The sequence below is a fragment of the Ochlerotatus camptorhynchus genome, unplaced genomic scaffold, assembly GCF_037179485.1.
Source record: "Ochlerotatus camptorhynchus isolate MF236.1 unplaced genomic scaffold, CSIRO-AGI_Acam_v1.1 ptg000357l, whole genome shotgun sequence".
Classification (NCBI taxonomy): domain Eukaryota; kingdom Metazoa; phylum Arthropoda; class Insecta; order Diptera; family Culicidae; genus Ochlerotatus; species Ochlerotatus camptorhynchus.
This window is the reverse complement of record NW_027040845.1, coordinates 4,552,947-4,566,975: the sequence shown is the minus strand read 5'-3', so window position 1 is coordinate 4,566,975 and position 14,029 is coordinate 4,552,947. Positions and strand designations below refer to the sequence as shown.

At 38.7% G+C, this 14,029-nt stretch overlaps 1 protein-coding gene across 1 annotated transcript; it reads right to left on the bottom strand.

Moving 5' to 3' along the window:
- Positions 1-5,930: 5,930 nt before the first annotated feature.
- On the bottom strand, positions 5,931-7,964 carry LOC135709201 (zinc finger protein 3 homolog). Its single transcript, XM_065231427.1, has 4 exons — positions 7,792-7,964; positions 7,593-7,712; positions 7,425-7,529; positions 5,931-7,358 (listed from the first exon to the last, which is right to left on the bottom strand). The coding sequence occupies exons 1-4, from the start codon at positions 7,897-7,899 to the stop codon at positions 6,135-6,137; spliced, it is 1,557 nt and encodes a 518-aa protein (XP_065087499.1). The 5' UTR covers positions 7,900-7,964; the 3' UTR covers positions 5,931-6,134.
- Between the last annotated feature and the right edge of the window lie 6,065 nt (positions 7,965-14,029).

The window sequence follows — 14,029 nt, the reverse complement described above, 5'->3', positions numbered from 1 at the left end:
TCGGTTATTTCAGCATAAATTTATTTTTCGCCTACCGATATTTTCGGTAACTTTGACAGATTGTGGATAAAAGAAGAACTAACGACAGCTCTGTTATTCTTCTTTGAACCGAACAGACTACCGAGCGTTCAGCAGATAAAAACTCGGTTGAAATCAAACCGAGTTCGGTATTATTTTCTAAGTGTGTATACAATTTCGTGAGCTGATTCAGCAAAACAATTTGAAACTTCGGAAGATTTTCAAGCTGTTTTCTAGCTCACTTGAAAAATAAAATCGGCTGAGTTCGCAGTACTCAGGTTAAAACAGCATTACTGTTAATCCGCCACTAAACCAGGGCAATACTAGTGCTAGTACATACTAACACGGTAATTTTTGATAGTTCAGAGATTCTGCGATTTACGGAGTTTTCAGCAAAAGCAAAAACTACTGGGTTGATTACTGAAAACTCAGCTGTTTAAAAAACCCAGTAAAATATTACCGCGTTCGGTAATCTTAACTCTGTGTGTAAATGAACAATATTGCTGCAACAGCTAAAGAAGATTGTACCAGGGGGTAAACGCTGAGTAGAAAGATTGATGACAATTCTGAAGATTTCCTGCAAAAAGATGAAGCGCGATGCAAGTAGATGTGAGAAATGAAAGCAGATTTTTCGAAGATTAATTCGCAAGTGTGAGATTTTTTGAGCATCTAGAATTGAGATTTAGACGTGCCGCCCGGGGGTAAGTCACTCTGCCGCCTTGTGTTAAACACATCAAAAACACTCTTCGACACACTCAAACAAACACCCTTCAACTAGGGGGGGGGGAGGTGACTATCAAATACGAACAATCGTCGCCTACCTCGCATAACTGGTTCCAAACGATAACATGCCATCCAAGCCATACACACTAATCGAGTCAGTTATGGAAAATCAATGAGCGTACACAGGTGAGGCCCAGTGAATTTGTCGTCTCTTTCGTTCTTCGGCTCGAAAACCATTTAACAAACGGGAGAATGAAAGAGATGGCAAATTCACTGCGCGTTACCTATTTACATATCGTCGATGGATGATCAGCGGATCAGTAGGCAAGCTTCACATTCGTATGGTGCCTTTTTTTGTATTAGCCAGCGCCGGTGGTGTAGTGGTAAGCGTGACTGCTTTCTCACCCCAATGGCTCTGGGTTCAATCCCAGCCGAGGTCGGTGAATGGTTGCGATATCTTACGCAGGTGTGGAAGCTGCCTTCCTGCACATTCGGTTACCGTAAATGGATGGCAATCGATGTACGTCGATGATTGGCACTGGAATGCGGAACAGAGACCGACGTTAAATAAAGGAATGAAGAAGAAGAAGTTTTTGTCTTTTTTTTCCTGAAGGAGAGATTTCCCTCCAGCAATCGATACGATTCCACAGAGAGCTGACCAGGACACGGAAGTAACACTGATTCAACATCAAGCTCAACATTAAAAAAACATACAATTTCAGCCTCTAACAAGAATATCTGTAACTGTATATTAGGATGGGTCATTATGATCAATTTTTCAGAACCTTTTTTTTTGGTTCCATTTGGGGTCCCAAACAACTGTGCTAAATTTAGGAACGATTGGTAGCAACCCGGCTTTCCGCATTGCGTTTGAAATTTGTATGGAAATTAGTATGGGAAAACCTACATTTTTGCATCTTTATTACTAGGTACCAAAATTTTGCACTTTTCGCGCATCTAAATACGTTAAAGTATAGCCTAGGAAGTACCTAACAACTGTATGGTGCTAGAATGCTCCTAAAAAAGTTATAGCTGTTCAAAGATCAATGTTTCGAATTAAATGCCAAAAATCCCTATTTCTGCAAACACTCCCGGTGTACCAATGAAAGTCAGACTCCCAAACTGAAATAATTTCGAAGTTGATTATTTGTTCGGTTTGGTATGTTCAGATGAATTATTCAAAAACAATTTTTCAATTTTGCTTTCCAGCCCTCACTTATATCAATGAAAGTAAAGATAAAGACTAAAATAACTTTGGAGCAGTGTTGGAAAAGTTCGCGATATTTCACGAAGTTCACCAAGGGAAAAGTTCGCGAGTCATAGTGAACTTTTCCATCACTGCTTCGGAGTTTCCCATCTCTCGAGTTGTTCGGATGGGTTATTCAAAAACATTTGCTCAATCTCATAAGAGCAGTTGTAAAGTGAGTACCCTTCCCTACGCTTTTGGTGCAATATACAATGTCAGATATATTCACACAAATGTCATTGGATTGTAATGATTATATTTCATTTAAATATATTCTACGATTTCTCAGGGTACTTTTTTCGATGCTGTTCTATCCCCTGAAGCAAATATTGCTGTTGAACTAGGTCTCGGGTGGATCTCTTGATAAGTCAGAAATTAGCTTCACCCCTCATATCGTTGCAACTCGTTGTATCGCATTGAAATAATCTATATCATTACCCCACTCGTTTGCCGGTTTTTGTATGAAGTCGGTCGAAATTTCTAAAAGGAATCAGCACTGTAAGAAATGACGTTTGACTTTTGAGCCCAACTGAAACGTAGCCCAACAAGCGAAATCTGACTGTACCTGTGTCTGAGACTGGTGAAGACAGTTTTCGTTTTCCCGTTTTATTTTTATTTTTGACGTACGACAACTTCTGTGTTTTCTATATGCGGGTGGCTCTAATGGCAGTTTAATGTTTCAAATAAAAGCTTTATATAGAATTTTAAAATTTTCCAACTGCTAATAATTCAAACAACATCTCCTTACTAACAAATGAACGGACAAGTGGATATTAAATAGTTACACTACAACAATTTTCGTTTTAAAAACTACTTATAGAGTAAGCCATCCCCCCCCCCCTCGCACCGCTCTCTAACTACGCTTATGAGATTGAGCAAACGTTTTTGAATAATTGATCTGAACATAGGGGAAATGACGGCTTCGGCATGACAGACTATTTTCGGCAACCCAAATTGAAACACTATTTTCACTGGATTTTCTTACGAAAACACTTCGCTGAATGCATACAAACGATTCTTTATGCTTTCAGCTTCAATTTGACTATATTTTTACCACTGAGAAAAAGCAATCTAGCAAGGTTTTCTTGAAATGCAACACACACACTACAAATTGTAGCTGATTTCGAGTTGCCGATAATAGAACAGCAGATTTACATGCAGTTCAAATGGAACAGTTGCCGAAGAAAAACTGGTTGCCGACAATACTCGCTCTCACTAGAGAAGATTGGAGCTTTGTAAAAGCGTTTCAAAACCGTTTTTGACAATTCTTTCGACTGAAATTGTTAGAGCAGCTGGCAGCAAAAGAATGAAAACAAACCAATACTGCATATGTGTGCGTTCCATAGAGAAAAAGGCTATAGAAAGAAGGTCGCTGCTTAGGTTGCCGAGAATACATAAATTCCCCTACCAATTCTTTTTTTTTTTTTTCGAGAGTTGACCAACTGCAGTCTTAATAGGCTAGAATCTCGGTTGGGCTCTCCATGCGATACACAATACTTTCAGACGACTCGAGCTATGGTGCTCACTAGGTCACTGCAGCTTTTAGGCTCGTATTGCGATCAACTGTGTGTATTAGATTACGACCATAAATCCGAAGAACCCCGAGATCTGGGCGCAATCGCCCCTGCAAACAAACACGTCAATCGTCGGCCTCCCGCGAACAAAAGAACAATCCTGCAAACAAACTATAACAAATCATAGAGGAACTATTCTTCTACCTGTTTGTGTTATTAGTTTTTCCAGACTGAGCCCCAATCCGCGAGAAACCGACAAATGACGTGCCCATCTACTAAAGCAACTACGCGCCAACCTCGAAGCTCTCCGGAAATATGTGATAAATCATGTAAATGTAAATGGAATACAGTAATGTCCCGATTTTGTCAACTCCCTTTTTTGAAAATGTTTTCCAATGTTCTACAAACCCATACCCTTTTTCAGTAATCTTCTTGAACCTATTGCACCAAAGTATACTTTAAATATCTCTCTTAACGAATGACGAATGAGAAAAATGTAGATTTATGATTATGTGAAATTATTGAAAGAAAAAAATCTGAAGCGCGGAGGGGCTGACAAAATCGGGTCATTACTGTATTTAAAATAAATAAATTCATTCTTACCTTTTTATGGTTATTCGATTATTAATTGCTATTATTACCTGCTTAGAGTTGGCTCCTTTAAAATACTGTGTAGAATTTACCTCATTATTCCTCAGTTCTATCGATTTGTGATAGAACCACGCTCAGCATATTATCCTGTAGTACGACTTGGGCATGCACCATGCAAGTAACTCATCTCTCGTCAAAATGATGGGATATGGGATGATGGTGAAGGGATATAGAAAACGAATAAAAGAACAGAGAGAAAGGTATTAGTATTGGTTACATTTACCCCCCCCCCACACACACACACACACACACACACACACACACACACACACACACAACGAAAAAGAAATATAGATGCACAGACAAACAGAAATAACACATTTAATATTTCTGTCCACAAAACATAGTCACTAAAACACTACCGCCATCTGTTCAGTATCATGTGATGGATAGTACGCTGAACAGATGGCGCTAGTGTGCAGACGTCAAACGCAAGGAAACCGACCGTGCGCGCCACAGGTGGTGGCATCACCAACCAAAAACACTCAAATTGACCGTCAAATGCGTATTCGATTAACAACCTGCGAGTGTTATGTCTGTTTGTCTGTGATAGATGGGTTATTAGGAAAGTACAACTACATTATAACTATTAGTGCAATGGATGAACGTTAGTTTCGGGGTCATGTTAGTGTTATAGTTTTGTTAGTATTGACCCGTATTCAGCCCTGTCGGCCCCTCGAACACTAGTCGCAGGCAGTTGTTTTTAGGACATGCGACACTGTCACTGCTACTATGTTAGAGGTATGACCCGTCAAGTTTCGAAGTGCAAAAAAAACTGTTAGATCTTTCTTATAAATTAACTTTACACTCAAAGCAAACTATTTACCTTAGCATTACAAAAGCGAATTTAAAATTACTATTTTATTTTATGCTAATATTAAAATGATGATAAAACTACAATTTACGGCTCCGTGAAATTAACTCGCATGAACCTTCCAAATCAATGAACTGGAGAAAAACTACAATTTTATCAAATTCTAAAAAAAAAATCATAGCGACACTTGACAAATCATCATCAAGCCCCTCATCCTTGGACAGGGAATTGATCTGAACATACCAATTCGATAAGATAAGAAACTCCGAAGTTATTTCAGTTTGAAACTTCACTTCTATTGATATCAGTGATGGGGCGGGCGGGGTATATTATTACCCCCCTCCAACTACACATATGAGATAGAGCATTTTTTTAATGATTCATTTGAACATACCACATCGGCAAGATAAGAAACTCCGATAATATTTCAGTTTGGAATCTGACTCCCATTGGTACACCGGCAGTGTTGGCAGAAAAAGGGATTTTTGGTGTTTAATTCAAATCATAAATATATGAATAATAATAATTTTTTAGCTACATTATAGCTTCGTACTTCCTTTGGCAAAGTTGTTAGGCACTTCCTGGCCTATATTTGTACATACTTAGTACCATGGTTCATGCAAAATTGTTGTCTCTAGGGATAAAAATGCAAAAAAGTTGATTTTCCCATACTAATTTCCACACAAATTTTAAACGCAATGCAGAAAGCCGAGTTACAACCAATCGTCCACAAATTTTGCACAGTTTTTTGGAACTCCAAATGGAACCAAAAAAGGGTTGTTCTCGATTGTTGAGGTAAAGTTTTCGCTTTTCCATATAACGATGACCCACTCTACTATAATGAACGAAGGAGCGGATAATAATTATCAAGTCAATTATGAATGAAGCAACTGCACAAACGGTGAGTTTGAGATTTAGGTAGTTTTTTTGAAATCCTATTTTAGAGATTACATCTTTGCTTACTCTACAACCAGGGACCACCTGATGGACATTCTAACGGCTGTGATAAACGATGTTTCGGCGAAGCGTGGCTACGAAAACGAATGCATGGTCCCAATTATCTACAGTACCCTACGCAAAAAGCTGTACTTTGAACCTTTGCAAGTTGCCAATTGATGGTGATATGACTACAAAACTAAAATCCACACCAGTTGCATTTTATTCTTTATCACTTCCTTCCAAGACATTTGTACAACCGTCCAGAACTGATTTGCAAAATCCCAAGGAAATACTTTTGGCAGACCCTCACGTTTTCGTGCTCGCTCGGGATGAAGTACTGAAACGAAACAGTCCTCTCCGGACGAGGGTTACTTTCATCCCTCGGGCGGTGTCGATTAACTTCCACTCCCTTAACCTGATCCGAGAGCAGAGCATTCTGCTTATGCCAGTTACCCAGGTTCCAAAATGAGTCGAAAAACTGCTCCAAAATCGCATCTGATTCAAACTTTGTCCGGCACTTTCTCGGACAACCGCATTCGAATTGCTGCTGGAAAGTCTTCCCGTCGACAAGCACGTTATCCTTTCGGACGTACGCTTTGCCGTAGTTTCGGTTGTTCTTCCGGACATTACGCACCCAACCCTCTTCTTGTTTACGCTTCTTGGAGACCGGTTTAGATTGAGTAGTTTCCTTACTACTGCTTGGCGCAATAGAACTGGTCGATTCTGTTTCGCCACAAAACGCCGCCTGATAGACACCGTTCGACACTGCCGGTTCCTTTTTATGGACATTGTTCATGTGGGACATCAGCTCGCCCTTGGTTACTTTCGCCACGCCACAGTACGGACAGACATGGCTACGGATGCCTTCGTGACGCATCATGTGCCGTTTAAGTTTGTATGGGATGGTGAATCGCAGGCAGCAAATTTCGCAAATGTAAGGCTTGTCCTGCGGTTCATGAGACGCAAATTTGTGTCTGGTAAGCTTCTGCTTACTGCCAAACGAGTCGCCACAATGTTCACAAATGTACACCCTTGGTTTCGGTCCGGTGTAGTTGGGATCGTGAGTTCGTGTTTTGTGGTGCCTCAGTGCTTGATAGCTCCCGAATTGCTGGCCACAACCTGGTTGATCGCAAGTCAGTGTTCTCCGCTCGGTATGTTTTTCAACGTGGTGCATTTTCATGACCAATAGAGTGGCAAACTCCTGCTTGCAAATCTCGCAGTAGAACGGCGCCAGACCGGCGTGGGCTCGTATGTGAGCAATCAACAATAACCTATCCTGGAACACCTCCGGACATTTGTCGCAACTGTACTGAACCGGTTGAACCAACTTTTTCTTGCTACCATACTTGGCGCGTTCCTTTTTGGGCGTAACTATTTCTTCCAGCTCTTCTTCCGAAAGAAATTCATCCTTGACGCCTTCTTCGCTTGTAACGAACAGCATTGTCGTGAAAGGCTAAAACAATGAATATTTCTCGTACTAGCAAAATAATCCATTATCTAACTACCTAGTCAAACTTACCATTTCCGGAGGCTTTCTGTCGTCGTATTCGACTTCATCTTGGTCAGATGATGGTGCATTTTTCTCTTTCTGTAGCGTCTGAAAATCGCTTTTTGGTTCCACTTTCTACCCAGAATAGTAAACATTATTTTAACTTTCTCCACTAGACGAAATGCTAACTAGCCTTACCACTTGCTGTAGTTCCCAGTGTACTTGACAGCACATATCCCGGAAGCGATCGAAATCGGTCAATTTCCCCACACAACCTTGGCACAGCTTTAGCAGATCTGGATTTTCGTGCTCATGGAGCTACCCCAAGAAATGGAACCATAAAAGATAGGAATAATTCATATCAATTACTCAAAACAAACTAAATCCTAATACGAACCTGTACCGAAGTTAGTTCGAAGTATGTTTGAGCATGATCTTGGAAATCATTGAATGGAACTTGATCGGACGGATGTTTTCGTCCGCAAGCCCGACATATCTGGGACATTTCCTAGTAATCACGGTTGGCGATTAAAATATTGGTACAGATCCAGTAGCTCAATAAGATTTTTTTTCTGTATTTTGCGAATTTTGGCAAGACAAAACACTGACAAAACTATTGGACGCCGCATCAGCAACAAATCAAAATATTTTGAACATTTGAGTGCAGTGCACTCGCGATTAGAAAGGGTATCGATCAAATAGGTCGAAAACATAGTTCATATATGCATGGATTGGATGCGACACTCAAAAAATGTATATACCAACTCATCGACTGAGATTAATTGAGTCAGAGAATTTTCTTTCCATACGAAATTTACTCAGATTTGGAATAACCTGCAGTTACTCACAAGCTATGAGTAACTGCAGTTTCATTTTTTCATTTTCATTTTCAAGCACAGAAGGGGGTCATAGGGCCAAGTCACCAGCGAAAAATCGCTGTCCATACTGCACCAGCCCGCATAAACGCGAACCATAAATTGACCTTACCTAAAATGGTTAAAATTGTTTATAATCCCTGCTAAACTTCAACTGAAATGGTTATGGAACTTTACATGAACGTTTAATGATAAAGTTTTAACCTTAAGTATTATAGTTTTTTGGAAGTGGACCTTACAAATAATGGGTTGTTAAGAACCATTACCATTCAAAATTCTTTTTTTCTCCATACATTTTCGGAAAGAAAACTATATTAGAACCTTTTTACTTATGGTTTGAGAATTTTAATGGTTATGGTTATGATAGTCAGTAAGGTCCATGGATGATTTTGTATTGTCGGTCAACTTTACGTGGAATATATCACGAATAGGTTGCCTGTAAATTAATGATTACCAATTCGTGATACATAACCCTTTGCTTCAGTACCGTCAACCTCCATGTCCTTGGGGAGGGCACAAGCTATGAGTAACTGCAGTTTATTCCAAATCTGAGTAAATTTCGTATGGAAAGAAAATTCTCTGAGTCAATAAATCTCAGTCGCTGAGTTGGTATGATTGGCCGTGCACATATCTAATGGATGAAATCCATGTGATTTTCATATAGCTTTCCTGTGATCGCACAGCAGCAAATCCCGTTTTGCCAATTCATGAAAAAAATGTATAAAATTAATGTGATCGCATAAATCCGAAGAACTTTGAGATTTGGGCGTAATTGCTTTTGTAAATCGTCAATCGTCGATTTCTCACGAATAAAAGAACAATCTCACGAACAAACTGTAGGCCTTTTTAATAGAAACTAAACGATTGATTCAACCTCTGGTGGTGAATAGAAGAACGTCAGAAAGAGTGTTGTGAGCATAAATTTTTGCCTTGAGACATAGGAAGCGGAACACTTTTTTACTTTGTCTGATAAATTGATTCATCTGAGATGCTGCAAAACTTAATCTACAGTTGAAAAATTTAATTTTGTACCGTTTTTGAAAAGATCCTGCTGGTGTTCAGGAATTTTTTGTTGAGAAAAATGGAAAACTAGAAAAGTGCCTTAGTGTTTATGATCTTCCGGATTTCTTGTGTGTGAATAGTTAAGGTGCAAATCAGTTCAGATTTGTGGAAAATCGTACAATAAGACAATTACCGATGGAAATTGGCAAGATTTTGAATGAAAAATGCTGTTATTTGCGTTGGGGAAAATACTTATTCTGATGTAAACAAACGGTTTGGTTGACGTTTCTTCTCGAACTCGCGTGGCGCACTCTACGTTGGTGGTGCATTAAAAAGGCGTATACCATATGATAGAGGAACCATTCCTCTACCTGTTTGTGTTATTAGTTTTTTAGATTGAGCTTTAATCGCGAGAAATCGGCAAATGACGTGTTTGTTTACAAAAGCAATTACGCCCTAATCTCGAAGTTCTCCGGGAATGCTATGTGACATTTTGATGAATTCCATTAATTTTGATTATGGATGAAAATCATGTGCGTTACCAATGGAAGCTATATGAAAACTATTGTCACGCCCAAGGCTGAAAATCTCTCTAATAAAGCAAAAAAAAAACTATTGTCAGTGGATGTTAATCATACAAGGTCTGGAACAACAGGTAGCTTGCTGGTGTCAGAAGCAAAAATGAAGTAAACATATCTGAGCAAGCACAACATTCCATACTACGAATGGCAGACGTGTCGTCACAGAAAACAGCTGTTTCGTGTATAAAGATAAACCACAGACAAACAGACGTAACTCTTTGAAAACGTTTTTCTTGAAAACATCCCGCATAAACAATAACCATAAGATGCGCCTAACCACCAATTCGGGATATCATCCAAATTTTATGTGGTATGGTCGCACCATCTAAGATATCGTCAGTATATGGTACACGTTTATTAGGGATAGTATCTCAAAACATAGGACCTCAGTAACGACATCTCTCTGGCTTATCGCGGAAAACAAGCTTGCTAGCTAACTCGCAAACAATATTGCATAAAAGTTCTATAGAATGTATAGGAGCGTCAAAGTGATCCGATGACAGCGCTGCGGCGAGTAGTTCGCGGAACTGATAATATTTAAATCAACCGTTAAATGCGTGAACGAAGATACACAATGAAGTGTTACGTCTGTTTGTCTGTGGATAAACATTGCGATGAAATACGTACGCCATTAAACATTTCTAGAGTAACATTTGAAATGGGCCTATGTCCAAAACGTAAACGCCACTATTCAATTCATATTTAAGAAAATTGAAGTATTTTAGGCATTTATATTGTTCACAATAACAATAGTAACTGTATCTCAGCATACAAAATCCAAAATATGTGAAAACCTTTCAAAAATATATGAAAATCGATAACTATTTAATTTCATAAATTAATAAGCCTTTTTGTGAATCTTTCAATTGATAGGCCCTTTTTGTTAAGCCGTAGTGCATGTCATCCAAGGGGGGAAGGTGGCTGTCAAATACGAACAATCTTCGCCTACCTCGCATAACTGGTTCCAAACGTAAACAAGCCATAAGAAACCTACAGGGTTTGTTTACGTTTGGAACCAGTTTCATACAAGATGATCAGTAGGCTGATTTGACAGCACATCCCCCCCAGATGTCATCAGAAATGGTACGCCCTTTGCTAAGCCTTTTCACAACGTCAAATAAATTCAAAACAAATCATCGGCCCTGCCCTGGTTCGAAAATTTTCAATCATCCCGCCGTTTCGAACATCGAGTTATTTTTCGAGTGCAATCTTAAAATGCTTTTATTTTGCAATTGGAGCATTTTATTTAAATCTGGTTAATGCTACATTAGTAGAAAACTTGAGGACTACTCAATAGACATATGATATTATAGAAAAAAATATTTCTTTTCAGATTTTCAGGTGTATACATAGATTTCAGCTTTTCTACCACTGTAGCAGCAACCAAATTTAAATAAAATGCTCCATTTGCAAAATAAAAGCATTTTAAGATTGCATTCGTATACCTCCCCGTGGAAGATTTGAAAGTCATCATCACTTTCCGGATCCAGAGGCGAACCAGCCCAAGGCTGAAAACCTCCTTAATCAAGAAAACCTAACCTAACCTCATCACTTTCATAGTTCTTCTATTCTCCACGAGTGCCAACTTTGCCAATAGACTTCTCTGATGTTTATGAATTGCACAAAAGTATTAGTGCAGAACTTTGGGTGAATTCAAAGGTTTTCCTGTACTAATACTTATAATTTACCCCAAGTTCTGCACTAATACTTGCGCATTTTACAAACGTCAGAGAAGTCTATAAGCCGCAATGAGATAGATTACCGAGGGAAGCAATCGGTTAAGTTGTGTGAGTGAAACCCCTGTAAGATACAAGCAATTAGTGACGTCACTAATAGCGTTTACGTTGATTTGGTTTACTAATGCAACCATATTTCACGAGCTGCTTCACCTCATTGTATAAGCCGGGCCAGACTATAGTCGATATATTCATAGTCTGGCGGATAGAATCTCGGGAACCAATTGAGCTGTCAAATAGCGGAACCAATCGAGCAAATCATGACCAACAACTGAAAAGAGCACATCAACTAAAATTAGTAAACTAAAAAATCAACGTATACGCAATTAGTAACGTCACTAATTGCTTGTATCGTACCAATGAAGTACAGAGTAGATCGTGAAATATGGTTGTATTAGTAATCCAAAAAATCAACGTAAACGCAATAAGGCTGTCCACGAGACAGTTGCGATCAGTTGACTTTTTTGTTTACCAAGAACTTTTGACAGATCACAGTAGAACTGGCAGTTCGACAGTGAGCATGCATAAGGGCCTATACGCGATGATCGATTCTCTTCGTCGATTTTCTCTTTTGTTAATAACTCGCTAGATTTAACGTTTCTCGGTGCGTTTACTGTTGCTTTTGATAGCCAATACAACCTGTTACACAGCAAAAAAAAATGTAATATCGATCAACGTAATTCAAGCTGATGTATGAAATAATGATGTAATAGCAAAAAGCAGATACAATATTATATTCATGGATGTAATTTTGTTCGCAAAATCGATGTACATCGTACAATGTGATATTACACAACCGATGGATTCCCGCATAAACGCGAACCATCACATGACCTTACCGATAATGGTTATAAATTGTTTATAATCCCTGCTAAACTTCAACTGAAATGGTTATGCAACTTTACATGAACGTTTGTGTGATAAAGTTTTAACCTTATGTATTATGGTTTTTTGGAAGCGGACCTTACAAATAATGGGTTGTTAAGAACCATTACCATTCCAAATTCTTGTTTTCTCCATACATTTTCGAAAAGAGAACTATATTAGAACGTTTTTACTTATGGTTTGAGAACATTAATGGTTATGGTTATGGTAGTCAGTAAGGTCCATTAATGGTTTTGTATTATCACTCAACTTTACGTGAAATATATCGTGAATTGGTAATCAGTAATTTACAGGCAACCAATTCGCGATATATTCCACATAAAGTTGATCGATGTTACAAAACCATTCATGAACCTTACTGGTTACCATAACCATTACCATTAATGTTCTCAAACCATAAGTTAAAAGGTTTTAGTATAGTTTTCTTTCCGAAAATGTATGGAGAAAACAAGAATTTTGAATGGTAATGGTTCTTAACAACCCATTATTTGTAAGGTCCACTTCCAAAAAACTATAATACTCAAGGTTAAAACTTTATCATTAAACGTTCAAGTAAAGTTCCATAACCATTTCAGTTGAAGTTTAGCAGGGATTATAAACAATTTTAACCATTTTAGGTAAGGTCAATTTATGGTTCGCGCTTATGCGGGTTGACCTGGTTGCAGCAGTTTCGATGTAATATTCAACAACTTTTTTTTGCTGTGTACTACTCTGCATTGAACAAATTCTAGAAAATTGTTTCGCTTAGCTGTAGCAATGCAAAGAGAAAATCGATGAAGAGAATCGATCATCGCGTATTCGCCCTTATGCATGCTCACTGTCGAGTTCACTCTCATATGAATTTCTGCTTTGTTTATATTTACATTCAGCACCATTAACACCAGATCACTCACACACTCTTGATTTCTAGCTGTCAGTTCCACTGAGAAACGTCTCTTGCTGGGACGGGACTTGACAATCGGGTAGCGATTTCGAGCCAATTTGCTGTCAAATTCGAGCCAGTTGTTGATTGGTCGATTTGACAGTAGCAATCGTGGAATAAAAAGGATAGAGGGATCGCATCAATCTGACTGGCAGTGATGCCGGAACCAATGGTGACGTCAATGGCGTTGTTAATAGTTTATATTTGCGAAAGGAAAGTTGGAAAATAGGGTCCACGGCGTGTTTTAAGAGATGGATATTATTGTTTGTTTATGGTTGTTTTTATTGTGTTAAGCAAAAATGATGACAAGGTGCTAAACTGCGGTAGAAACTCCGAATCAAATTAAAATTAAAATAGAAAAATCATTTTGCAATCCTGGCATCATTGGTCAACTCCGTCAAACACCATGTACTAATTTTCGACGGACATTCATCAAAAACATTAAGAAGAGTGAGAAGCTGGATTGTCAAGTCCCGTCCCGGGTCTCTTGGATCACCTTATTAGTGACGTCACTAATTGCATGTATCGTACAGGGGTTTCACTCACACAACTTAACCGATTGCTTTACCTCGGTAATCCAATTCATTGGGGCCAGACCTTGTATAATTTACATCGGGTTGCACAAACGTCAAAA